This window comes from Balaenoptera physalus (genome assembly GCF_965194825.1).
Source record: "Balaenoptera physalus genome assembly, chromosome: 18".
NCBI classification, from domain to species: domain Eukaryota; kingdom Metazoa; phylum Chordata; class Mammalia; order Artiodactyla; family Balaenopteridae; genus Balaenoptera; species Balaenoptera physalus.
In genome coordinates this window covers 11,275,210-11,303,131 of record NC_138899.1, presented here as the reverse complement: position 1 = coordinate 11,303,131, position 27,922 = coordinate 11,275,210, and the positions used below count along the sequence as shown (strand labels likewise).

The 27,922-nt window shown below is 49.9% G+C and overlaps 2 protein-coding genes across 2 annotated transcripts in view; one reads left to right on the top strand and one right to left on the bottom strand.

Moving 5' to 3' along the window:
• LOC309647392 (uncharacterized protein) overlaps positions 1-27,922 on the top strand; it is a 64,320-nt gene that overhangs the window by 6,871 nt on the left and 29,527 nt on the right. The window contains exons 2-7 of the mRNA XM_082434731.1: positions 8,519-8,628; positions 9,172-9,248; positions 10,306-10,450; positions 14,787-14,899; positions 22,957-23,033; positions 25,697-26,260. Coding sequence (XP_082290857.1) covers positions 8,519-8,628; positions 9,172-9,248; positions 10,306-10,450; positions 14,787-14,840 — 386 coding nt within the window. The 3' untranslated portion in view covers positions 14,841-14,899; positions 22,957-23,033; positions 25,697-26,260. The remainder of the gene's footprint in view (positions 1-8,518; positions 8,629-9,171; positions 9,249-10,305; positions 10,451-14,786; positions 14,900-22,956; positions 23,034-25,696; positions 26,261-27,922) is intronic.
• LOC309647366 (G-protein coupled receptor 183-like) lies at positions 4,492-8,524 on the bottom strand. The gene has a single exon (XM_082434687.1). The coding sequence runs from the start codon at positions 6,442-6,444 to the stop codon at positions 5,377-5,379; it is 1,068 nt and encodes a 355-aa protein (XP_082290813.1). The 5' UTR covers positions 6,445-8,524; the 3' UTR covers positions 4,492-5,376.

Below are 27,922 nucleotides of genomic sequence, written 5' to 3'. Positions count from 1 at the left end.
CAACTCCCCCCGGAAATAACACCCACTTCATGCTCCCAAGTCTGTGCCCTCACCCTAGACTTCTCTTCTAGGCTTCAGGCCTTAGATGTCCTGCTTTGTACTGTACACCTCCATATGCCCGTCCCAGGGGCACCCAAGCCCACCTTCTCCCTATAGCTTCTCCTGTGTTCCCAACCTGTGGAGTGATACCACCATCAATCCAACTGTCTATCCCCAAACCTGGGAGTCCTCCTAGTCTCCCCAGCCTCTCCTCCTGTAGTTCATCAGTCTCCACTGAACACTTAGCACATTGTGTGGCCTTGTCTGGTTACAGTTGTCTGTGTGTCACCTTCTGGTCTGTGATCCATGAGTTTTAGGGGCCGTGGCTCCATTTTCCCCACTGTATCCTCAGAGCCTAGGCTAATACTTGATAAATGTATGAATTAATGAAGAAGTGAATGTTGAGGAGGAAACCGGCCCCAAGACAGAATGGTAAGTTACAAGAGAAGCGGCGTGTCGCCAGCCTGTCCTTTCTGCAGGGCTCTCTCCCGTCCCCCTGAGCTGCCACCTGCTGTCAGGGGCAACAGCAGATCGAGCTGATGAGCGTCCCTGGGACTGCATGTCTGGCAATGTCCTACCTCAGTCAGTTTCTAGGACTTTACCCTTTATATGCAGCCGGTCAAAGGGAATACTGTGAGGCATTAGCATTAAGCACACAAACGGACACACAGGAGGGCGCCTCGCTGGCTTGGGACGGGCCACCTCCCCGGCCTGTCCCACTACAGAGCTGCTAGGGCAACAGAGCACATGTCAGGGCTTCTTGGAATCAAAGAATGTGAGCACTGGACGGTGGTGTAGACCTCAAGATTTCAACAATTACAGAGGGAGCAGGGCATCCCTGTCATGAGGGATTCATGTGGCCTGAGGTGTGACCTGACCTTCAGGGATGGAGTCCCTACGGGGGGACACAGTCCGTCCCTGAGTCTGGCTGCCCACAACCCGCACACACGCCAGAGGGACTTCGTCTCTGTATCTGCCCATGTGCAGTCACTCGGCGAAGAGAGAAAAGCGTAGTGAAAGCTGGACCGTGGTTCACTTGTGGTGTGTGGCGATGCCAGGGGAGCAGGGATTCTCAGTGGAAATGAGCTTTCTGGAGAAAGCCGAGAGCCCGTAGGGACATTTGGGTATCTACCAGCTCAATTTATGAAACTCCGTTCTTCCTCCTCAAAATGTCAAGCAATTAAAATTCTTAGACATAGTCACGAGACCCTCCACCCAAGGGGAGAATCTCCCCGACACCTCCTCTGGTTGTCCGTGCCACGGAATGGGACTCGGGGGTCCTCATTACAGAGCCCATACCTACAGGGCTGCCCTGGGCCCTACACATTCCTCTGAACTAAGCTCCCACGCGCAGAGTGAGGGGACCCTCCGAGGGGGTCCCTCTGATGCTTCCATTTTGACATGGGGTTGTCTTGATTGGGCCTGAAAAACAAACCATGGCAGTTCAACTTTTTTTGGACCAACTGGTGTTTAAAACAGACCCCTCTTACTCCTTCCTGCAAGTCGCATCTTGGACTTGGGGCACTGATGTGGTACAATAGGGGCTTAGAGCTGGGGAGGGGTCAGGGATGGGATGAGACTCGAGAAGAGTATCTGGAAAGAGGGATGCTCAGAAATGGGTGGGTGTTATAAGTTGGGTTTTGTCCCCCAAGATAAGATCAAGTCCTAAGCCCCAGGACCTGTGAATATGACCTTAATTGGAAATAGGTGTAATCAAGTTAAGCTGAGGTCTTGGCAGGTGTAATCAAGTTAAGATGAGGTCATAAGGGTTGGCCTAATCCAAAATGACTAGCCATGAAAAGAAACGAAAGTGAGTTATTTGTAGTGAGGTGGATGGACCTAGAGTCTGTCATACAGAGTGAAGTAAGTCAGAAAGAGAAAAACAAATACCGTATGCTAACCCATATATATGGAAGCTAAACAAAAAATGGTTCTGATGAACCTAGGGGCAGGACAGGAATAAAAACACAGACGTAGAGAATGGACTTGAGGACACAGGGAGGGAGAAGGGGAAGCTGGGACGAAGCGAGAGAGTGGCATGGACATATGTACACTACCAAATGTAAAACAGATAGCTAGTGGGAAGCAGCCGCATAGCACAGGGACATCAGCTCGGTGTTTTGTGTCCACCTAGAGGGGTGGGATAGGGAGGGTGGGAGGGAGACGCAAGAGGGAGGGGATATGGGAACATATGTATATGTATAGCTGATTCACTTTGTTATAAAGCAGAAACTAACACCATTGTAAAGCAATTATACTTTCTTTCAATAAAGATGTTGAAAAAAAAATGACTGGCGTCCTTAGGAAAAGAAGAAAATGCCGCGTGAAGACGGAGGCACATGCGGAGAAGACCATGTGAAGATGGAGGCAGAGATGGGGTGATGCTTTATAAGCCAAGGAACTCCAACAACTGCCAGCAAATTGCCAGAAGCTGGGAGAGACCCGGAACAGTCTCCCTCACAGCCTCAGAAGGAACCAGCCCTCCTGACACCTTGATTTTGAACTTTTAGCCTCCAGAACTGCAAGAGAAGGTTTTTGTTGTTTTAAGTTACCCGGTTGATGGTACTTTATTACAGCAGCCCCAGCAAACTCATACCGTGGGCGAGAGAGATGCTGGCGTCTCCAAGGACCCCTCCAGCCAGGTTTCTCAAGCCTGAGCTGCAGCAGGATGACCTGGAGGGCTTGTTGAGACACTGAGCGCTGGGCCCCTCCCCCAGGCCGGCCGGTTCAGCAGGTCTGCGGTGGGGCCCAAGAATGTGCATTTCTAACAAGTGGTGCTGACGCCGCTCTTCCGGGGACCACTCTTTGAGAACCCCTGCTCTCGGGGCCTGGGTGTGGCCTGGGCATTGGGACCTTCTGGTCCCGGTAATGATGAGATGTCTATCCCTGCTGACAGGAGTTGTGCCAGCCCACTCGGCAGACGTCCGTGGCCACAGCCAGTTTTCATTTAAATGATTTCTGTAGTTTTGAGTGGTTTACGCAGGTGCTGGTTCATGAAACACCGCCTCCGCCGCACGCACACTGACCCCATGTGGTACATGTTGTAGTCCCTGTTGTTACAGACGAGGAAAATGAGGCTCGGGCGTGGATGTGAGTCCTCAGCAGGACGCTTCTCCCTCCTGAGTCCCTGAGCTCAGGGGTCTGCGCTCTGAGCCCCGCTTTGGAACATCCCTGGCTGGTTCAGTCCTCGGAATTCAGATTTCCCTCTTTGTAAGTCACACCCATCATCGCCTTGTCTGAATACAGAGCCATCACCCTCCTCCTGCGGCAGTGCTGGAAGCCGGTGGTGCACCTCGGCTCGGCTCTCCCCGACCCATTGTTGCTGCTTCCGGCCGGAGCTCACCATCTCGTCCTCTTTCCTGATCCTGTTTTGTTCCCAGATGCCCTCCGGATGTGACTTCCTCCTTCCTGTTTCCAGGTGCTCAGCACAAAGCAGCCCCAAGCGGCTTTGGATGTGAGGAGCCCGGCGTGCAGCGTGGACAGGCGGCGAGAAGCGCTTGGGAGGACGGCCAAGAAGGATTTGTAGCGTCCGGAGTCACACAGGTCTGCAGCCCTGCTGGCCTGGCCGCTCTCCGCGGAGGGAGCCCCTGCTTGTGAGGGCAGCAAACTGCGGGCTGGCCAGGCCCTCTCCTGCCACCTCCATGCCCTTTGATGAGGGCTGGGTCAGTGCAAACAGGGTGTGAGTGTGAGCGTTTCACCCCAGCCAGGTGTGGACATGAGCTGTGGGCTCCTGGGAGAGGTACTCAGGGTGCAGAGATGGACCTTTCAGCTGAGGTTCTGCACCTTCAATCCACAGACCCCCAAGAGCAGAATTCCAAATTCTTCCAGCCTTTAAACACCATTCCTGCCCCAGCCGCAGGCAGGAAGCACCCTCCACCGCGAGCACCACGTCCCCAGGATCGACGTTCAGTGCTGGGACCTGTCTTACCACAGGGGCCACAGCCCCGTGTCTGTGGGTCACTCTGGAGCTGAGTGTCCTCCCTGCCCCGAGCCCAGCGGAGCCAGAGACGGGGGCAGGATGGAAGAAAAGCGCATCCAGAGCCTCGACGTGAGCCCCCGAGAGCTTCTCCTGGGACACAGCAGCGTGCGAGGAAGGATGCTCATCAGCTCAAACCAGTGCGGGCGGACTGAGCGCCAACCCCCATCCCGGGAGTAACAGGGACTGTGCTGCAGGGGGCTGCGAGGAGGAGCCTGTGCCCCCGGCGTCTCTCGGGAGCTGACCGTCTGGGCGCCCCGTGAGACGGTCCCCTCTCAAGAGAGCCACTGCGAAGCTCTGCACGGAAGAGTCAAGTGCCCCAAACCTGGAAATTGTGAGGTGGAGGAAGCTGATCGTCTGGAGCGGAAGGCGGTCGCTGGAGATCAGGGACCGGGGATGACCTCGGGGAGGACCTGTCTGAAGCTGGAGCTCTGGGGGGCGGGGCGGGGCGGGGCGGGGGGCCGTGGAGGCCGTGAGCACGTTGCTTTGGGCCTGTGCCGCGGAGACAGACGTCACGCTGGCCCTGGTGCTCCCCGCACGTTGGCAGGGAAATGCGTGTTTTATTTTACAGAACTCAAAATCGCCCAAGTGGAAAAGCTCTGTGCCTTGTTTTAAACTCAAGAAAGCGCCGGAAAGGTTTGTTTTGGCGGAATGGAAACAACACTCCCATGGATAAGCACTTTCTGACACACACAAAGCAAATGAAAAGCTCGTGCCCACTTTCCTGACTTTCTCCCCCAGCAGTGTCCCCAGTCACACACGTCACAGGAATGTGTACCCCCTGCACCAGGTTCAGACTCTCCTACAAAAGCGCACCCCACCCAGTCTCTCACCCCACTCCCCGACCCCGGAGGCGGCTGGGCCAATAACTTGGAGTGCGTGCGGCCTCCCCATGTTTTCTGACTTTCTCAGGAAAACCTTGGCATTTTTGTAAACATTAGTGCCAAGCTTTTAGAAATTTTGTTTTTTTGGGGGGGAGTATTTTTGCTCTTTACAACAACTTGCCACCCCAATTTGGAAACCTTGTCTAAATTGTGGATCTTTTACTCAGCCAATGATTCTTTCGGTTGTGACTGCATTTGCTGTGAAAATACTCTTTTCCTGGAAGAAACCGCACACCCTTCAGAGGCCAAGGACGCAGTGGCGTTTATTAGGATACATCAGAGGTAGGTTCACCGTAAAGCTAATGAGTGCAAGCTTCTGGGCTCCTCACTTACCATCCAAGACCTTGTACCTAATTTTGCATCTACTGTTTTGTATTCTTTTCTTAAAGAACCCACCCACCCCCAAAATTGTATAAGCTTTGGGCCCCCAACCCTGGACCCCCTACCCCCAGATGCAGTCTTAAAGCCCGTGACCTCTTAGACCTCATTCTCCTCTAAGGGCGAGGGGCCTCCAGTCCGGTTGATATTCTGTGCTTCGGAGGAACTTTTTCCCGGAGGGGAGGAGGAGGAGGAGGCTGAGGCTTTGCGCTTCCAAATGCTGCGGAGCCATTTCCTGTAACGCATCGACGCGAAGAAGTAAATGATGGGGTCGATGCTGCAGTTCAAGTTCATGAGGCACACCGTGAGCTGAAGGCACAGTTTGAAAGCCCTCTGCTCGGGGCAGGTTGGCTGGTGGAGCACCTTTCTCACCATGAACTGGATGACGTTGAAGTGGTAGGGGACGAAGCACACAAGCACGGCCACCAGCACCACCAGGGTGAGCAGGCAGGCCTTGCGGTGGTGCCCCTTCCTGCTTGTCAGAGGGTTGTCCCGGGCCATCCTGCACAGCTTCACGGTGATGTTCACGTAGCAGAAGAGAATGATGCCCAGCGGCCCGCAGAAGCTCAGAGCGGAGGTCACTAGGACCACGATGGGCAGCGTGAGCACCGGCTGGACGCTGTCGAACTCCATGCAGGTCAGCCTGCCGGCCACGAGCTTGGTCATGGGGAGCAAGAGCAGGGGCGCCGTCTGCAGAGACACCAGGACCCACACAGCCACGCAGATGAGCCTGGCCCGCCCGGGGTTGCGGAGCCGGGGACACTGGTGGGTGCGGACCACAGCCACATAACGGTCCACGCTCACGCACGCCATCAGGTAGATCCCTGAGTAGGTGTTCACGTAGAATATGAAGGCCGTCAGCCTGCAGAACCCTTCACCGAAAGGCCAGCTGAAGTCCAGCACGTAGTAGGCGATCTTTCCGGGCAGGGCCAGGGTGAACAGGAGGTCGGACACTGCCAGGTGGACCAGGTAGACATTTGTTGAGTTGATCTTCTTGCCCTTTTGATAAGCAAGGCGAAGGGCAAGGATGTTTCCCAGGGTGCCGAAGACCAAGAGGGCTGTGTAGAACAAAGAGAGCATCACGCTGGCCACCCGGGGTGGGTGGTGAGGAAGGCAGGAGTTGGCGTGGTGGACGAGGCTGTTTGGCTCAGCCGTGCAGGAAGCCATGTCATAGAGGTCCTTGGGGAGACAGAAAATTAAAATGTAATATTGTATCTGTGGGGTTATGCCTCTATCGAGTAATACTTAATAATTTGCTGAAGCCACATGCCTGTGAAAAGCATATATCTTTTTTTTTAATTTAATTGGATTATAGCTGATTTACAATGTTGTGTTAGTTTCAGGTGTGCAGCAAAATGATTCAGTTATACATATATTCATTCTTTTTTTAGATTCTTTTCTCATATAGGTTATCACAGATTGAGTTCCCTGTGCTTTACAGTAGGTCCTGTTGGTTATCTTATGTATAGGAGTGTGTATATGTTCATCCCAAGCTCCTGATTTATCCCTTCCCCCAATGTTTCCCCTTTGGTAACCATCAGTTTGTTTTCAATATCTGTAAGTCTGTTTCTGTTTTGTAAATGGATAAAGAAGATGTGGTACATATAAGCCTACCTCTTTTTAAGTAAATTTATGTGGAAGTGTGACATACTGTTCCACTCACTGTTGCTATGTAACAAATTACCCCCAGAATTTAGCAACTTAAAACACTGTATTATTTTCACAGTCAGGTTTTGAACAGGACACAGCGGGGTTGGCTTTTCTCTGCTCTCCACTGTTGGGAGCCTCAGCTGGGAAGAATCAACAGCTGAGGGTTACTCAGTGGCGGGGCTGGGACCATCTGGAGGTGATTTTACTCAAATGAGTGGTGGTTGGCGCTGACTTTTGGCTGGAGCCTCAACTGGGCTGTCAGCTACGGCACCTGCACAAGGGTTCCTCGTGAGACGGGGGCTTCCTCACAACATGGTGGCCTGCACGTACCTCAGTTTCTTACACAGTAGGTTGAGGCTCCAAAAGAAGGTGTCCCAGAAACTAGGTAGAATCTCCAGCTATTAACCATGTGTTTTATTTTCTATATTCTAGTGCTCTGATATCTTGGGGCCTGGCTGACCCTGGAGGGGCTGCCCTTCCCTGGGTTAAGCAGTTCCTTGAGTGTACTTTTCAAATGCAAACCAACCACTCCCACCACCTGCCCTAATCAACCCAGGGCCAGGTACCAGGGGCAGCCCCTCTGTCCCAGAGCCCCCTGAGATGATTCAAACAATCCTAAGCCTGCTGACCCTGCCTTGCCTGTTCCCTTCCACCGAAACCACAGTAAAGGCTCTTGCCCACATTTCTGCTCCTCTCGCTCTGTCTCCTGACCAACCCCAGCTCTCCCCCTGTGGCCCCCCGTGATGTGGCATGGCCCCTCTTCTTGGGGTCTGTAAGTAACAAGCTCTCTTTCTCAACAGCAATCGTCTCCTGATCTGTCGGCCTTACTGACCCTCAGATTTTCTATTAACACACTGTACTCAAAAACACTGCATCACCTTTTCTAAGCTGGCCTGGGAAGTGTGGTATCATCATGTCCGCCTTCTACTGTTATAAGTGAGTCACAAGCCCACCCAGAATCAAGAAGAGGAGACATAGCTCCCACCTCTCAATAGGAGGAAGGTCAAAGAATTTGCAGCCATTTACAAATCACAGCACACATGCAAAAATGTGCACAAATCATAAAAGTAGAGCTTGACGATTTTCATAAAGTGAACACGTCTGTGTGATTGGCCCCCAGATTAGGAGACACCTCACCAGCACCCCCAGAAGCTCTCCTTTGCCCCCCGCCCAGCCTCTACCTCCACTCAAGGGTAATCAGTATCCTAACTTCTAAAATCACAACTCAGTATGTCTGCTTCTGAACTTTAAGTTAATGAAATCCTACGCCTTGGGTATGTGTATTCTCACACACAGAGCTTCTTTGGGTCAGCATTGGTTTGTGAGATTCACCCACGCTGTAGTGTAGTTGTGGTGTGGTGTAGTTGCGGTTTGTTCCTTCTCTTTGCTGTATGATAGTCCGTTGTATGTGTGCATCACCACCTATTTACATCCATCCTACTGTTGGTGAACACTTCTGTTATATCAAGTTCAGCTATGCATGTTCTTTCACGTGTCTTTGGTGACACATAAATATCTATTTTGCTGAGTACTGTACATAGCTAGGAGTGGGGCTGGTGAGTCACAGGTTCTGCACGTTTCGTTTTGGCAGGTCCTGGCCAACACTTTGCCAAAGCAGCCGCTCTGCGTACTCCCAGCAGTGTATGGGATTCCCATGGCACCTCATCCTCGCCAGCCCTGGGCATGGTCAGTCTTTTTCAGGTGAACCAGTCTGGTGGGTGTGCAGGGGTGTCTTCTTGTGGTTTAAATTGGCATTTGCCTAATGACTACTGACAGTGAGCACATTTTCACAGGTTTATTGGCCATTTATATATCTTCTTTTTTTTTTAATGTGTTAGACATTATTACTATTATGATTACTGTTCTATTACTACTACCACTACTACTATCATTATCTTTTATTTTTTTATTATTTTTAAAAATTTTTATTGGAGTATAGTTGCTTTACAGTGTTGTGTTAGTTTCTGCTGTACAGCAAAGTGAATCAGTTATACATATACATATATCCCCTCTTTTTTGGATTTCCTTCCCATTTAGTTCACCACAGAGTGTTGAGTAGAGTTCCCTGTGCTCTACAGTAGGTTCTCATTAGTTATCTATTTTATACATAGTGGTGTGTACATGTCAGTCCCAATCTCCCAACGCATCCCACCCCCACTTCCCCCCTTGGTATCCATAAGTTTGTTCTCTACATCTGTTTCTATTTCTGTTTTGCAGATAAGTTCATCTGTACCATTTTTCTAGATTCCAGATGTGGAGAAAAGGGAGCCCTCCTACACTGTTGATGGGAATGTAAATTGGTGCAGCCACTATGGAGAACGGTATGGAGGTTCCTCAAAAAACTAAAAATAGAGCTACCATATGACCCAGCAACCCCACTCCTGGGCATGTACCTGGAGAAAACCAATGCTCTCGGTGCAGCAGGTGGAGCCTGAGTGACTGTCCCTGTGATGCACACGTGAGCACTGTGATTGCAGTGGGTGTGCAGTTTACCCAAGGGCCACAGTAGCTCACGGGACCAGAGATACAGGTGGAGGTGCTGAACTTCTGCAGTCACGTGCTGGCTTGAAGGGCACCAGCTCCATGAGCCCCAAAACCTCACTTGAGTCAGGACACAGCTGTTCCCTCCTTTACCAATTTGGGGCTAGCTAGTAGGGATCCTGCTGTAGATTATGCCTCATTGCAACCTATGCATAGAGAGCTCTGTCTAGTCTCTGCAGGTGGAGAAGAGGCCTCCATTCAAATGGAAAGTAAGAAAAGTCCATCTGAACAGTAGAGAGAGGAACATTGAAAAGTCCTTTGAACCTCAGGATGATGGATGGATGGGTGGATAGATGGAGCCGATATAGTGAGGATGATTAGATAGATAGATGGTTAGATAGGTGGGTAGGTAAATAGATGGTAGATAGATAAATAATAGATTAGAAAGATATAGAGATGGTGACTAGACAGTCAGATAGAGATAGATGAATAGATAGCTAGATAGAGATAGGTAGGTAGTTACGCTCTCCCAGGGGTCCTGCCAGCTCCGAATTCAGAGGGAAGGCTCTTCTGATTCATCCCTTCACTGAACAATCCGGTCCTCAGGTCGCACTGAGGTGGGAGCTGCGGGGATGGGCTCTGTGCCCCCAGCAGGGCGAGGAGGGTGTCTCAAGGGGCCAGTTTAGCTCAGGAGGGTCTCAGCCACAGGTCGACTCAGCCGCTGGAATCACTAGCAATCAGTCACAGAGCAGTGGTTTGACGCCTGTTGGAACTTTCTGTGTCCCTTTTCCTGTCTGTTCAGGACTCACTGGGCACAGGGGTGGGACTGGCTCCTAAGGAAACCCCACCCTGAGCAAGCGTCCCCCGCTTCCTGACTTTCCTGGGCCTCTTCCCCAGGGCAAACCACACACCGGCCCGCAGCCCAGGGCACCGGGTACACCGCACAGCCCCGAGGCCTCACCAAGCGCCACTTCCTCCCCGAAACCTCCGGTCTCTGTGGCAGCCCCTGCACCTGGTGCTCCAGCATCTGAGGGCAACTCAGGTACCTGCTCCCCGTGACTCACCCCTCAGCGCCCTAGCAACCCCCGTAACCCCGTGCCCCTCGGGCCTCTCCTAATCTTCCTGTTTTGGTATTTGGCACAAAACAAGCTGTCTGGATGGTGGGTGATGCTGGGAGCCCCGTGGTCCCTCTTCCCAGGGCACCCACGGAGAAGTCACATCCACATCCCGAAGAGGGGCAGGCGGGTGCTGTCACAGCTGTGAGTCCGGGGAGATCAGACCCAAATGAGGAGCCGTCGAGAGAGGGGCCCTGACTCCTCGGACCTGCCGCTCTGTCCCTCCTGCTGGTCCAGCCCATCCCCCTGCTTATCGATGCGGGTGCAGACCTCCGCGTGAACGTCCCTTCCCCAGCAGGAGCACCGACTGCCCAGTGCCTGCCCGCTCGGTTGGTCTGCGCACCGTGGGCTCTGGCCCACACCTGCTGAAGGTATGCTCCTCGGCCCCTTTCTGCCCCGTCATCCCCGCCCCCGGGTTCTCCCCCCACAAGCGCAAAGTATCCCATTTCTCCAACTCCATCCCATCTGCTCTTAGGAAATGACCCACTGTTGGTTTGTAGGGGAGCAGAATCTGCCACCCCAAAATACACCTGTTTGGCCTAAGGATTCTTTTAAGCTGGTTATTTTTAAGAAAGCACAGGCACAGAAGAAGCTCTGAAAACCAAATAGAAGTTACCCTTTGTAAAAGACACTTATATTTGTAAGAGTGTCTCCCCTGTCGTACCAAGAAGAGGGGTAATGACTCAATCTGTAGAAACTCTAGTCAATGCAGAAGGCAAGGACTTAAATCTGCAGAGCTACCTTACCCTTGTTTACTGTGCTTTTCCCGCTCGCCTCTCATCTCTAGCTCCCCCACTCCTAACATCTTCTGTTGTCTTCAGCTGAGGAAAGCATTTAAGGTGATGGTTTCGCCCATTTTGGCGAGTTACTCAGTTTTCCTGGGTCTCTCCCACGTATACACGTTATTGAGCTTTTGTTTGTTTTTCTCCTGTTAATCTGTCTCTTGTCAATTTTGTGACTAGGCCAGCCAAAGAAGCCAGAAGGGAAGAAGGGACATGTCCCCTCCCTTACAGTCTTTTACGTCTTAATATGAAGCTCCTGATGCATTTCCCACTCACAAGAGTATGTGCCGTTTGAGACTCACCCAGCTGTGACTGTGGAGGGCCAGGTGTGCCCCTGTTAGGGGTTATCAATTAGTGCAGCCATGTAGGGAAGAATGATCCAGAGACTTTCCAGAAGGTTCTAAGGGTCTGCACCCCAGGGTGTGATCCAGTAAAAGCAGCCCAGTTCTGTCAGCGGGTTTTGCTTCGTGACATGAGACTGACACTGACCTTTGGTCCTTCTGGCCTGACGTGTCCTTCTGCCCAGTCAGGCACGGCAGGGGTCCTGGCTGGTGGCTGGGGTCGATAGGGATGCTCTACCTGGTCCCAACAGAAGCAGAAAGAGAGGGTGTGTGAAGAGCAGAACAATCTGAGCCCTTCTCTCTGAGCCCCAGCGAGGCACGTCCTTCCCGCGATGCCTGAAAAGACTCACCTCTGGTCGGCTTACCTCGCTCACCAAGGGTGACGCCAGGGAGGCTGGCGGATCTCGTGCCGCGGCCAGCTGCCTTCCCAGGGGGCCCTGGAGCATCGAAGGCGCCCCGAGCACTCTCCCCTCTGCAGAAATTGAATCAGTGCACCGCACTAGGCTCCACACTTTTCTTCCCTTCACCCACCCCTGCTGAAAAAAAAAGAAAGCGAAAAAAAACCACCCAGGGTATCAGCCAAGGTGATCTCCCTGCCACAGGACCAGCTCGCTCAGACACATGGCCTCCCACGCAGGCCTGTCTCCCACGCCTCCCGAGAAGGAGGGAGTGGGGGGATGTTGCTCTAGGAACCGGTTTCCCTTCTGTTCCATTTCTGTGCCCCCCACAGGCAGGGACTTAGGCCAGAGATGTTACTCCCAAGCCACCAGAGTCAGGAACTTCAAAAGCAGCCAGCATTCTCTCCCCCCTCTCCCCTCCCCCCATGAGGGGGTGATGAGCGAAGTAAAGCAAGAAGTGCCGTCTGGGGACCCTGCCAAGCTCAGGCTGGGGGTCGGGAAGCGAGGGGAGACTCGGCCTGGCTCGGGATTCCCTGGGTTTGAGATCCAGGCAAGGTGCTCTAACGGAGCCCGAAAGCCCACGTGCAGCTCTGATGGGCCGCACTCCCAAGGGCTGCACTTGGCGGTGGCTGGACGGCAGGTGAAACCAGCGTGTTCCCCAGCCACCCCTCCTCCCCGCGCCCCCCTCGTTTCCCTACCACACAGCTGGCGAGTCAATGAGGCATCAGACCCACCCCAGATCAGGGCTGTAACGCTGCCAAGTTGCCGCCCCAGGGATATGAGCGTGAGCTTCTTTCTGAGCGTTCTCTGCACGCAGAAGGAAGGTGCTTCAGTCAGCAGCCGGCTCTCCAGCCCGGCCTTGGACCCCAGCCCCACCGCTGAGCTCTGTGTCTGGCGAGACATCCCTCACGCCTCGGTTCCCCGCCACCCCTCCCCTGTCTAGAATTTGGGTCAACACGCCCCCCTAACTGACCTCCCACTGATGAAGGCCATGGGACCCCATTTTTCCCTTGTGTAGATTGGTCCCTAAAAGATGTCCCCCAAAGCTCCAGATCGGTTGGAGAGAAGTTTGGTAAAGAAGCCCTGTCTTACCGGCACCTTTTACCATAAACTTCCCTCCCACGGCCCAGAAGGAAGAACTAATGCGGTTTCCAGAGGTGCCTGACTTACACACAGATGGCACACCCCAGGAGAACCTTCCTTCGTGTCCTCAAGACATTTAGGGCTCTCCCACTAAAAGGGCAGACTAGGAGGCCTACGAAGGGCAACAAACTGTGGAATACCCTCACCCCACACTGTTCACTCATGGGTCGTTCAACAGGTGTTTACTGAGCGCCAGCTTCGAGCCAGGAACACATAACGTACCTGTGTGTGCTGGGAGGGGAAACTTTTCCTCTGCCCTCCTGGGTTTAGTGGCTGCAGTTGTGTCAATTATTTGGACAAAAGACTAACGAACAGGATGAACAAACAGGAGAAAGGCGCACACATTTTATCTGATGTTAACATTTTTACTCTGACTTGGCCCGGGAGGCTTCACAGAAAAGAAGTGAGGAACCAAAGTGGATAGGAATGAGTTTATACAGCATTTTAACAAAGAGTGGTAGGGCTTTGCTGGTGGCGCAGTGGTTGAGAATCCGCCTGCCAATGCCGGGGACACGGGTTCGATCCCTGGTCCAGGAAGACCCCACATGCCGCAGAGCAACTAAGCCCGTGTGCCACAATTACTGAGCCCACGAGCGCAACTACTGAGCCCACATGCCACAACTAGTGAAGCCCATGCACCTAGAGCCCATGCTCTGCAGCAAGAGAAGCCACCGCAATGAGAAGCCCACAGCGAAGAGTAGCCTTGCTTGCCGCAACTAGAGAAAGCCCGCACGCAGCAACGAAGACCCAACGCAGCCAAAAATAAATAAATAAATAATTTGTTTAAAAAAAACAAAACAAAGAGTGGTAAGTGGTGGAAACTAACAAGACAGAGGAAAGCAGGGAGGGGGTGTGGGGATGCCGTAATAGATGGGGAAAGGAGTAGAAGATTGAGGGCTGTCTAGTAAGGTTTTATCACGCACCTTCCTCTCTGTTGGCTCTGGACTAAGAGTCTAGAGTCCTCTCAGATGATTAAGAGTTGCTGTCTTCCTGGTAAGGAGGGCAAAATGCCTTTACAAATGGAAATTTCTACCCTGCTTTTAGCCAAATAGGAAGAAGGCAGAGATATTTTTTCCTTCTCTTTCTGCTATTTTTCTTAGTTGCCTTCAGCTCAAAATAATCCTTATGCCAAAGTGGCACATGTGGGTGGCATATTCTGGTCCCCTTCGTGTGTACACGTGACTGGAAAGTACATGGTGGGCTCTCCTTGTGTTCATAGAAACACATCGCGCAGTCCCCTAGCACGTGCTTGGCCTGGAACCTAGCGGATCCCTTACAAAGTTACCATCTCTCCTGCCCTTTTATGATCTTGTCCAGTGTAAGTAGCAGCCCTCACTGGCCGCCGTCCTGTGCTTACCACCTGTACTGTGCACGGGATTTCACGCTCTCAGGGGCTGTTCTCCAGTCATTTCTTGGGCAGGGGTGTTTCATTTCAACCACCTGTTGAGTTCCTCAGCGGTAGGAAGTGCAGCGGCTCTTTTTTCTACAGGGGCTGCTACAGTGGAAGGTGTGGGAGACATGGCCTAGTCCCTGGGAGGCCAGGATTCAGGAGGCCTGTGAAGCTGGGTGGGAGAACAATTACCTCTTTATTTTCACTAGGCTCTAACTGCAACCTGTCAGCCTAGTCCCTGGCAGGCGGTCACAGTGCAGTGAAGTGTACCTGTGACTCTGTCACTGACAGAAATCATGACTCTCTTCACAGCCCATTACAGGTGATTCAAGTACCTTGAAATGTGTTTGCTCATCACTGCTTTGAGATGACAGTTGTTATTACTTAATAATCATGTGGAAGGAACATCATATTAGAAATCTGGTTTTTAACATTTAGATAACTGTATTTTAACATGAGTTGTTTTTTGTCATCTTATGTATTTTACTTCATACATTTTAAACCATCACCCTGAGGAAGGTGCTTAGATTCACCTGAAGGATCCACGGCACAAGAAAAGGTAGAGAACCCTTGATCTAGTCTGACATTTTTGTCTTCCAAGTGGAGAAACTGACACATGGGATTTTTTTTTTTTTTTCCCAAAGCCTCCTGGCTTTCTCCAGCAAGATGGGACCAGAACCCCCGGCTCCTGGTTCCTTTTCAGGGCTCCCCTCACAATGCAGTGCCCTTTAATCCCTACACACACCTCCTCTCAGCCCCAAACACATGATGACTCAGCAAATATTGTCCCCCAAAGGCTAGGATTTGGACCTATGGTACGACTCCCTGACCCACTTACTGTCCTGATTCCTTCTCAAGGTGGCTTGACAACTTCCTTCCTTGTAATCTATAATATTTGTCACCTCCCACCTGGCCCAGAAAATCAATAGCAATGACAGTAATAGTAGTGGCACCCTTGATTGAGGACTTACTCTCTGTCACTCTTAACTATTATATATTTATCTATACCTCAGTTCATCGACAAAGAAGCACTATTAGTCCCATTTTACAGATGAGGAAAATGAGGCTCAGAGAAGTTAAGTGATTTGTCTAAGGCCACACAGCCAATTGCATCAAAGATCTAGGTGCTTCTTCTGATAGGTTCAATTTCAAGGAGGTTGCAGGCGGGGCTGGAAATTAAGGAGGTGGCCAAGGGATAGTGTCACCCAGATCTGAAGGACACAAAGGACTCGGTGCTGCTGTTTCTGGGGCGGGTGGAGCCACTGCAGCTGTGGCTGGTGATGTCTGAGCTTGGCGACCACCCTGGGTGTTACCCTTAAAGCAGCTTCACAGGGCATTGATTTCTGATGTGATCTGTGCCTGCCCAAGGGAAGCAGGGGTGTGCCCCTATCTCATCTCTGTGGTTTGCTCGTCTCTGTTCCATGAGCATCTTCAGCCCCAAGCATAAGCAGAGAGGTACCACGTGGCTTAGTTCCGGGTACAGCCACTGCTGGGGGAGGGGAGTGGGGGTCTGTAAAACTAATGCCTTTTATCCTTTTTTTTTTTTTTTAATGATGGAGGAGGAGAAGGATTGGGAGTGGTTACAGATGTATTTGTTTCTTCCTCCTTTTTAAAATCCATCTAATCCTTGATAGACTTCTAGACACGTGAATAACCTATTTATTCCCTCATGTGGAGTGAACGTCTACATTATGCTGAACTTCCAGAACCAGCTAGAGATAAAACAGCGACAGAGTCCTTCCTTCTGGTGAAATGGACAGATGAGCAGGCAGGCGACCTCTATGGAGAGACAAGACGCACCTGAGAGGGTGAGTTCAGGGCACTAAGGGACCACCCGAGGGGATGCTTGTCCCGGTCCCAAGTAGTCAGGGAGGTTTCCCAGAGATCAATGATGAGGATGTGGAAGAAAACTTTCCTCTACCTTTCTAGGTTCTTCTGGCTGGTCTAAGAATTAAATTGACATGAGACAGATTAACAGGAGAAAATCACATTTAGTTTCGTATATACAGGAGCCCCACATACAGGAGAAGGTCAGAGACCCACACATACATGAGATGGTCAGAGACAGAAAGGTAAGATGAGGTCCATACGCCATCCTGAGCTGAGGAATGCGATCAGGACCTGGGGTTTCCAAGGACGGGAGGGTCATTCATGTGGGGATAAGAAGAAGAGCAGATGTTGGGTAATTAGATGTGCTTTCCCTGACATACAGATGGAGCCACTTTGGTAAAAGGTAACTCTGGTAACAACTCTTTTTCTGGGAAAAATCCACAAATGAAATTCTTCTAAGTAGTTAGGGGAGGGGCAGTAATTTCTCTAGAACCCGCAGGGTATCGATTGCCTTTAGCTCAAAATAATCCTCATGCAAAAGTGACACATTTGGGGGGGATGGTTCATTCTGAACTCCTACAAAATGTACCCATGTACTAGCAACTAGATAAAAAGCCCAGAACAGTCTCTACACCCCAGCAGCCCCATCCAGTCACTACCTCCCAGGGTTACTATGTTAGTAATGATACTAGATTATTTTTGCCTGGTTTTGAACTTGATATAAATGGAATCACATGGTATGTGTTCTTCCAGCTCTGGCTTCTTTTGCTCAACAGTGTTTTGGTGCAACTCATCCATACTGTTAATAGCTGTAGTTCATTCACTCCCACTGCTGTCTTTATTCCTTTGCTGGGATAGATCAGTACTTATTTATTCATTTTCCTGCTGATGAACATCTGAGTTGTATCCAGCTGAGGCTGTTATAAATAGTGCTGCTACAGACATTCCTGAGCACATCTTTGGGTGAACACATGCACTCATTTCCTTTGGGATATGCCCAGGGCAGATATTGCTGGGCCACAGAGTATGCATGGGTGCAGTTTTAGTTGATGCCATACTTAGTTGATATTTAAAAGAGAAAAAGAGAGCAAGGGAGAAAACATTTTTAATTATCTGAAAAAAATTTAAGCTTAATGAACGTTTTATCAAAGAGGCACTTTTCCTCTATGATTGCACAATTAGATTTTAAAAATAATAATTGGAGGAGAACTCAGGGATTGTGTAGTCCAATATTTTTCAGCCATTGTAAAATTCACGATGGGTTTTTCGATTTTTTTATTATAGTAAATATACATAACATAAAATTTACTATTTTAACCATTTATAGTAGGTTTTGAAATTATTTTAGTTGGTCATGATCAAAATTTTTTTAAAAAATGGAACAGAATATTAAAAAAAATGCGTCACAATAAACAAATACTATTGAATATTTCATGGGACTTTTGTTACGGGTGTGTGTGCTCTGGGTCAAAAAAGCTTGTAAAACACAGGTCTAGTCCAACTTTTTAAATTTACAGAGTGGAAGGTACACTCAGAGATGTAAGTGATGTTTCTAAACACAGCTTGAACTAGACCATGACATCCTGGCTTCCAATTCAGTGTACTTTCCAACTTCCATCTCACCACCTGAGATCACTGCCGCTGATCTTGTCAAAGTTACAGGCTAGATGGGGCTGTGTGTTTGTGGCCCCGTACTTTACCCACGAGAAAGGATCTCAAGTCCCCTGCCCCTTGAGTTGGTCCCCAGGAGGCTGCCAGAGCCAGGACCCAACAACCAGCACCTTCTGAACCATTAAAACTCGGGGCACCCATTTGACCCTGTCTACTTTAGGGTCAACCAGGAATAGTACAAACCTAGAAACTTAAAAAGAAGAGTGGGGAAAGGACCTGTGGTTTGACATTTTTCAGAATTTTTTTTCTCTTGTGTGTGTGTTTCAAGGACACTTTTCAAGTGCAGAGATCTGGAGAGGAAGCGCTATAAATAGAAGGGGCCTCGCGGTGGGGGGGGGGGAGGGGAAGGGAGGGCTGGGGAAGAGGAAGTGCGTCCCCAAATCTAGGGCCCTGGCAGGGCTTTTCGGGGGGCCCTTCCTCACCATCAAAACCAGGGCTGGCGCCAAGTGCGCTGGCCTGGGTCCCCACGTTCCAGCTCCAGCCAATCCCCACCACCACGTCCACCAAGACAGCCCCTGGGAGGAAAGGGATCCATCTCACCTTGGACCTAAGTTCCCGGGGCCACTCGGCTCAAAAGGGCTCCCACGTCGTTCGCCCCTCACCCATCAGCGGTGTCATAACATCACTTGGGTGTGTCTCACCCTAGTCAAACCTCAGCAGTGCCTTCCCAAGATCTTAGAATAAACCCCGCCCCCAGCCCACCGACAGCAGATTCATCATTTTTGACCAGGTAGACGCAGCAGGAGGGAAGAGGGTTGAGAGCAGGTGACGTGAGGCTGTATTTGCACGGCATCCCCTGTTTTTCCGGGGAGTGTATCTCTCCTCGGGGGCCTGGCTTCGGTGGGAAGAGGCGGAAACGCCATGGAGATTGTTGGGGGAGGGGCTAGATTCCCCCTCCCCCCCAATCACTGACCACCTTTCACTCCTCCCAGGTGCACCTCCTCACCCAGAGCCTTCTCTCTGCTCCTCACCTGGAGCTCCTCTCAGCCTTCAAGCCTCCACCTCAGTATCACCTTGTTTGGCCAAGTGCTCTTCAAGGACCCTCTAAATTAGAACCTCTTGTTGCCCAATGGGCCCTTCCTTCCAACCTTTATGTGTGTGTCAGCGTTTGATTTGTGTGATTATTAGGTTAATATCTCCCCCAACAAACTGTGCACTCTGAAGACAGGTCCAGGTTGGCTTTGCTCACTGCTGTATGCCCACCTCCTAGCTCAGTGTCTGCACAGGAGGTGGTGCCCAATACAATACAGGTGGGAAGAGGGAGGGGGGAGGGAGGGGAGAAGGTAGGAGACATGGAAGGGGAAGGGGAAGGAGGAAGGAGAGGAGAGCAGAGGGGATGCCGGGAGAAGATGGATGGGAGGGGGAGGGGAGGGGGAGGGGAGACGGGAGAAGATGGATGGGAGGGGAGGGGGAGGGGAAGAGAGGGGACGGGGACGGGAGGGGGAGGGGGAGGGGGGAGGGGAGGGGGGGCCAGTTATCAGCAAGAACTGAGCGGCTCTCTACCTCTGTCACTCCCTGAAAATGGGTTTACAGTTTCCCCTGTTCTAACCAGTCGGCGCGGGAGCCAGTGAGTGGTGTGCCCTCAGGTTCCCGCTGCCCTCGGAGAACAAGCCTCACGGGCTTCACAGGGGCACCTGACACTCCGCCAGAGGCCAGTCGGGCAGCTGTGCGGACCTGGTGGTGATGCAGAGCCCACCACCCTCGGCGGGAGCCCTGTCAAAGGTTAGAGGTTAGGAGAGGACCTTCGCCAAGGTGACTGGGAACTGAGGGAGACCCCAGGGCGCAGTGTAAAAAGGTGGGTGGGTCCAGTTGGCCTAGGGCTTTGGTTTGGCTGAGAGGGGTGTGTGGTTTGGGAGCCAGGGCTGAGCTGTTTGAGCTGCTGAACTCCACCCTCCCCCCAAGCAGCCGGGGAACCCCAGCTGTCTCACATTCCCCAACAACATCCATTTGAAAGAGGGCTTAATTCTACTCAGTCTGGTGCACGCTACGGAAGTATGATCTGTATACCATAGAAGTGCGAGTCAGTGGTATTCAGTAAATTTAGAGTTGGGCAACCATCACCACAATCCAGTTCTGGAACATCCCTATTACACCTGTAAAAAATTAATGAGCAGAAACGTCGATTAAATAGTCAGGAGGGGGAGCTGTCATGTCCTGTGGCCATAGCAGAGCCCGACGGGAAGGAAAGAGACTCCTCTCCTTTCCTGGCAGGGACAGCCAATGAAAAGCCAGGGGCTCTCTTTACTACAGCAGCCCTCCAAACTTCCTTTTCCCCTCTATAAAAGAGTTCTCCTTCCCTTGCTGCGTGGAGACTTGCACGTGGCTCGCCATGGCTGCAGATGCCGAATTGTAATTCTCTGCTGATCCCAAATAAACCCATCTTTGCTGGAGAGACATCTGGCAGTTGATTTGTTTCAAATCAACACCTTCAAAAGATCCCTTGTGTCTGTTTATGGTCACCCCCTCCCATCACAGCCCAGACCAGCCAACCTCTAATCTGCTCTCTCTCTGCATATATTTTTGCCTTTTCTGGATGCTTCATTTAAATGGAATCATCCAATATATGGTCTTTGGCATCTGGCTCCTTTCACTGAGCATAATGGTTTTGAGGTTCATGTTGTGGCATGCATGTATCAGCAGTTAGTTTCTTTTTGTTGCTGAATAGCCTTCCTGGGTCTTGGTTTCTTACTAATGAAGGGGGAAGATATTTTCAGTCATACGGAAACCATGCCTTCCTCCAAGGACCCAAATGAATGAGAGGTTGGTCCGGGTGAGGCTTCTGTGCCTAGGAGACAGAGAGGATGTCCCATCATGGTGGTGGAGACGCAGAAAGATTAACTGGATGGAAAAAGTTAAAACACATCTCAATGGGATAGAGTGATGAGCAGAAACCAGTTAGGTCAAATGTCAAAAAAGCCTCTCCTTTGGTTTCAAATATCACTTGCATAAGTGAGAAGTGCCAGACTAGATAACACCGTGAGGGCTGTAACAGGAGAACAGAGGAGCCCTGAATTCAGAGAGATGGGCTAAGGTCAAGGGCCACCCCCGACCAAAGAAATGGGAATCCCCTGGTGCAGATTAGGATCAGGAGCTTTTCTGTCCTCACACGTGATTCCAATGTACAGCCAAGGTCAAAGTCAAGGATGACTGTGCTAAAGGTTATGGGACACCCAAAGTAACCGACTGCTGTACCAGAAGGGAGGGTCTCAGGTGGAATCCTGGTCTTCCCCTCACAGCCCCACGCAGGCCTCCTCGTCTGGAAGGCCAGCAGGAGGCCCCGTAACTATTGTCCTCACCTCCTCCACCGATGCCCTAATGCTGGCTCCACAGAGAGGACCTGGTAGGTGCATAGACAAGACCAGCTTGTCACAGGACTGAGAAAACTGGTTCTTCCTACTTTATTAAAGAAAAAAAAAAAAATCCCAAGTATTACCTGAATACATTCTCATAGAAAATTCATAAAGGACAGTTGCCCTAGGACAAATCACAACAGTCTGATATGCATACTTGTAGACACTTTTCCATGCATTTACCTCTCTAGGTAATATACAACTACATAGCTTTTATTTTGTCTATAAACAAATGAGATTATGCTCGAGGAATTATGTGAATATGCTTCTCAATATATCACCAAGATCGTTGCATGTCAGAACGCACAGCTCTGATTCGTCTCTGAAACAGCTGCAAAATGGGAGATGACTTTCCTCACTGAACCATGGGTTTTATCCTACATCGCTCTCAACATTGCTCACTTCTGCAAATGTCATTTCTGTGAGCCTCCCTGTACATATATACCCATGCACATGTCTACATTTTTTGTTACTAGGATAGATTCTTAGAAGTGGAATGTCTGGGAGTTCTGGACTGTGCATTCAGCTTTGTTCATTTATTTGCCTGTAGAGCTATAGTGACTGTAACAGGAGAGTCAGTGGTTTCATTCTTGGTTAGTTATGGATTCTGTTGCTCTTGTGAGTAGGTTCCCTTTCCCCTTACCTTTTCTGATTAGTTAGAGTTAGCGATTAAGAAAACCGTAGATTTTTAATTGTGGTAAAATACACATAACATAAAATTGACCTTTTTAACCCTTTCTAAGTGAATGGTTCTGTGGCATTAAGTACATTCACATTGTTGGGCAACCATCATCACCATCCAGCTCCAGAATTTTCTCATCTTCCCAAACAGAAGCTCTATACCCATTAGATACTTACACCCCAGTTCCCCCTACTTCCAGCCCTCAGCAACCACTGTTCTACTTTTTATCTTTATGAATTTGATCTAGGAACCTCACACAATATTTGTCCTTTTGTGTTTGGCTTCTCTCACTTAACATGATGTCTCCAGGTTTCGTCCGCAATGTAGCACTCCACTGCTTTTTATGGCTGAATAATAGTCCATTGTACATATATGTCACATTTGCTTTATCCAGTCATCTGTCAATGGACACTTGGGTTGTTTCACCCTTTTGGCTATTGTGAATACTGCTGCTGTGAAGAGTAGGAACACCCAGTGTACAAACATCTGTTTGAGTCTCTGCTTTCACTTCTTTGGATATATATCCAGAATTTGAATTTGAACTCCTTGTTTAATTTTTTGAGGAATCATCACACCATTTTCCACAGTGTCTGTACCATTTTACAGTCCCACCAGCAATGCACAGGGAGCCAATTTCTCCACATCCTCACCAATACTTGTTATATTCTATTGTTTTTTAAAAATATCCACACTAATGGATGTGAAAGCCATTGATCTGTGTATGTTGGTCTTGTGTCCAACCACCTCCCCAAATTCTCCCATTAGTTTTTCATTCGGGGTCTTGGATTCTCTAGGTAGTTCATCACATCACCTGCAATAGTGACAATATTTTTCTTCTCATTTTAGATTCAGGCCCCTTTGTCTTATTTTCCGACATTGTCAAGGATCCACATTACAAGGTTGAAGAGAAGCGGTGATGGCAGGTACCCCTTCTTTCTAGTGTTTCACCATTACATGTCATGATTTGTGTAAGCTTCTGGTAGACCCTGGTTAGGGTTAGGAATGTGGCCTCTGTGCCTGCATTGCTAAAAGTTTATCAACAATATCCAGCTTGTCAAATGTTTTGGGGGTGTCTACTGAAATAACTATGCCTCAATTCAGTGAATTACACGGATAGGTTCCCTAATAATAACCCATTCCTGATAAACCTACTTGTCATGAAATATTTGTGTTTAATGTAGAGACTGAGATATAGTAGATCATCCCAAATGAACAGGAGGCCAATGGCTAATGAAACAGAAGAGATAGTGATGGATACGGATTGTATCCTTGTTCCAAGAAGGGCACATCAGTGGGGGAAAATCCCAAAGGAGCAAGATTCTTCAAAGAACCTTTGACCCTGTTCTAATAAGATGGAGAAAATTGTATTCAAGTTAATATCGAGGAGAGTTCTATGTGCGTTTGGAAGAAACATTTTGATAAACAGTTTGCAATTGTTGAAATGTCTACCCAAGAAGAGCCTCATGTTGGGCTGAGAACCTGAGCTGCTGGGATGGGCAGGGGTGGGGCAGAGCTGACTTGTCTCTGGCATGAAAAGGAGAGGAAGAAAAGGTAGAAGGGGAAAGCCAAAGAGACTAGGCAGTGCTGGGGAGAAAGGAGAAAAAGAAAAGGAAGCAAACCCTGGCATTGGGGCGGCCAAGGAGGGCCACTGGGGAGAAGGGATTGTCTACTGGGCTCTATAGGTTGTTTGGTGTAATTACCTGCGACTGATGCTTTTGCACATCTGGGGCCCAGTGGGGGAGCAGGAAAGGGGCCAACTTCTGTCTGCAGCTGGAGGGTGCCATGCCAGTGGAGCATAGGAGCTGAGGGCATCTGACTTCTAGATCAACCCAAGGCTTGGGAGGTGACAGAACCTTGCACCCGAGCTGGCTTGCGGGTTACGAGGGGAAGGGCTAAGTACGACTTGGGGGATGAAACTTCTGGTCTGGAGGATCTCAATCACATGTATGTGGATCCTTCAAAGAATCTATGACTAGAACTCAGAGGGTTCATGAACTTAAATAGGGAAAATTTACATCTTTATTTTCCCTAACCTCTCACTGAAATTGAGCATTGCCTTCTATTATGAACACAGGCAACGATCCCTAAGTTGTAGCCGTGCCGAGAGAAATAACAGATTTTCACACCACACTTTAGTTGTTGCCAATATCTCAAAATATTTTTTATAGTCGTTGCTGCTTTGAAATCACGTGGTCATAGACCCACCATCTGGGCATCAGAAAGAGTATGATGGTGCTGGACCCTAAGGACCAGACCGAAGGCAGGGCGGAGGTACTCCACCTGGTTTTCTGTTCTGTCATTTAATCCAGCACATTCTCTGGGCCGGACACTAGTAGCCCTAGGGCAGGTACATAGACAGTAAGGCAGAGAGCCTGCCCGGTGGAACCCAGGGGCTGGGGGAGGCGTACAGCTCAACCAGACAAACAACTGCACCACACGGTGACTCACACTGCAGGAGCAGAGGAGCAGGGCTGCTGGGCTCAGACAAGGCTTCTTACGGGAAGTGACACTTGAACTGAGTTTTTCAGGATATATTAAGAAGTGCACACAGGACAAAAAACTTTCCTCTGACCAGAAAAATCCCTCATCAAGCATGTGCGTGTCTCAGCTTAGAGTTCAGAAGAGCAAAAAGCAGAAATTTCCCCTGGCTGTGGGGCTGAAACAGGAAACCACCCAGAAACCCTCAGCAGAGGAGGCCGGGAGTCCCCACTTCCCTGGGACGGAGTGGACATTTCACAGGAAACACTTCTGGGTGCAGCCCGAATCTGTTCCCATCCCTCAGTGTTGGAATAAAGGCTCCATGAGCTCACGGGTTGTTGTCTGTTTCGCTGGTGAATGAATCACAAACACCTGTGCCCGGCGCAGATCTGGCCCCTGCAGATTTCAGTTGAATGAGTGAATAAATCCAGCTGCAGCCTTCTAGAGCTGATGGGGGGCAGCCGGATAGGGCGGCCCTGACTGCCTCTCTGCGTGGCATTTGTGTCTCCAAATCACCATGGTGCCCTGCACTCTGGATGACCTGTAAGACCCCCTCCTCTCCACCCCCAAACTCCCGTGGATACAGAATTGCTTCAAGGCAGTGGGCAGGTGGAGCGCCCATCACCTGGGCTGCTCTGGTGCGAATGTCTCTGCCCTCTTCCGGGATGGCAAGGTGTTGTCGCAGAGATCTGCAGGGTCCTAGCGGGCATCTGAGCTGCCTGGATTAGGGATGCCTTTCCTCAGAGCATGGTCCGAGCTGGAAGTGTGAGTCCCAGTTAGTAGAAGCAGATGGCTGGGAGCATCCTCTCCGGGGCCTCCATCCTGAGCTCACAGTGGGTGGAGAAAGTTGCCTCCCCACGGGGCCTCCCATAGGCTGATCCCTGATCCATAAAGGATAAAGCAGAGCATTTCTATGGCATCTCTGTTCCTCCCAGCAATGTTATGGGCTAAACTGTGTCCCCCCCGCCTCAAATTCATCTGTTGAAGCCCTAACCCCCAGCACCCCAGCATGTGACTGTATTTGGAGATAGGGTTTTTAAAGAGGTGATTAAGTTAAAATGAGGTCATATGGGTGGACCCTAATCTAATATGACTAGTGTCCTTATAGGAGATTAGAACACAGGCATACACAGAGGGAAGACCACATTAGGACACAGGGAGAAGACGTCCGTCTGCAAGCCAAGGAGAGAGACCTCAGAGGAAACCAACCCTGCTGACAACTTGATCTCAGACTTCTAGCCTCCAGATTTGTGAGGAAATAAATTTCTGTTGTTTAAACCCCCCAGTCTGTGGTACTTTGTTACGAAAACCCTGGCTGACTCATACAAATGACCTCACTCAGTGAATTTTTTCAGTGGGCTCCCTGAGGTGACACCCACACTCTTCTGTCACCGCAAAGGAGAAATAAACAGAAGTGCCTTCAAAAACTCATAGGTCAGAAAGGCCTCGGGACTCAGGGATGGGTTATTGGGTTATTTGGTGACCTTACTGTTTCTCTGTAAGAAAAACAGGGCTTCAGAGCGTGAATTTCCCAGAAGAACAAGCTGCTCTTTGCTGATGTCAGAAGACTCACGCTCAGCAGTAAGCTGATGTTTGCTCACGTAGATTTTACACACAGAGAAGGAGAACCACGGACCCTGAATCAGGTTAAAAGTCTGACATCTGCGGGGAGGTTAGTGGGTTTTAATGTTAAAAAAAATGTCTTATGCATGCCTTAGTCTTTTACCAGGTTTATTAGTAATGTGCCTGACTTTACAGCACAAAGAGAACAATAAAAGTAAGTCCAACTTGGAATTCCGTTTCACAAGGTACTTGGCAGCCAGTCTTTAAGCTTTAAGTGCATTTCACTGATTACCTGGCAATGCCTCCAAGGGCTTTGGGGACACGTGGCCATCCCATCTCTCGCTGCCCCTCCCCCATCTCCAGCTCAGTTTGCCTTCAATTGCCGGGCAGGTAACAGCCTCCAGCTGGGCTCTGCCTCCTGAGAAAGTCCAGGCAGTTTTGGTTGGTTTTGGTCTGTAAGTGACTGATGGGCACGCTCCTGCAGGAAACAAACCCACGCTGGGTTATGCCGCCTCCTGCTGTACCCTCTGCCCAAGGTGAGTGAACTCTCATGGGCCCGGACTTGCCAGGGTGGGAGGTGCAGGGTTTGCTGCTACCTGGTCCAGTTGCTTCACTTTCTGGGCTTCCGTTTCCTCCTTGTAAAGTGAGAAAAATAACAGCCCACCCAGCGGATTTTTGCAGGAGTTAAGGGAGTAACATATGAACGGACTGTGTCTGGGATCTCGTAAATACTAAGTGTCCATTCCCTTTTTTTCCCCGTCCTGTCTCACCCAGCACCGTGCTGGGCACACGCTGAGGTTGGGATAAAGAGTGTTGATGAATTGATGTCCTGACCTGGCACTCACCTGTGTCCAGCTCAGATGGGATTGTCTTTGAAGAACGTGAACTTTAAAACTATTTTTCTGATGAAAGTAACTGATGCTCCTTGCATTCATCTTGGAATATGTACTCAAGCGTAAAGAAGAAGATAAATATTATAGCCAACCCTAACATACAGAGATAATCATTGGTTAATATTTTGCGGTCTTTCCTTCCAGTCTTTTTTCTATGCATATGTGTACCCAAGTCCCTTTTACTCAACTGCCTGAACGTTTGCCCCAAGCATCTTAGAGAAACCCTTCAGCACCTAAGGCCTCAAAGACAAGACCTTACTTATATAGCAGAGCTACGTTTGACAGCTCTTTCTCTCTCCATAGTTGATGCGCCTGCATACACCAGGGCCTGTCGCACACATCTTGCAGAAATAAAATCACTCTCCTATCAAAAATGCAACAGAGAAAGCTGCAGGGATACTTCCAGCCTCACAGCTTGTGATGAGTGCCTTTTAAGTTAGGCAAATGATTTAGAGAAAAGAATTTCTCTGGGTTTCTTGACATCTTGTTCTGTGCTCTGTTATTTAGATGAAGAAATACAGTCATCTCGCTTTTAGTCTTGTTGAGAAGAAACTAGCTGCTGGGACCTCTGGCTGGGTCCTTTCCCCAGATCAAAGTTTCACAGGGGAAATCGGAGGGCAGACTGTTGGTGCCCGGCACCCCTGCACCACTCACCTGTGCAGGTCAACCAGGGCACCCAGCCAGGAGGTGAAGTGGGCCTGCAAGGCTGGGCAAATTAATCTGATCCAAAGCATTTTTAGGAAAAAACAATGCAAAGAGCATTTTGCTGAGAGTAACACATTATGGAGAGCAGCAGGGCTGTCACGCGTCCTCCTGATTTGATACACGGTCCACAATTTCACACTGGAAGTGTAAACAGAACCATAGCTGTGATTCTC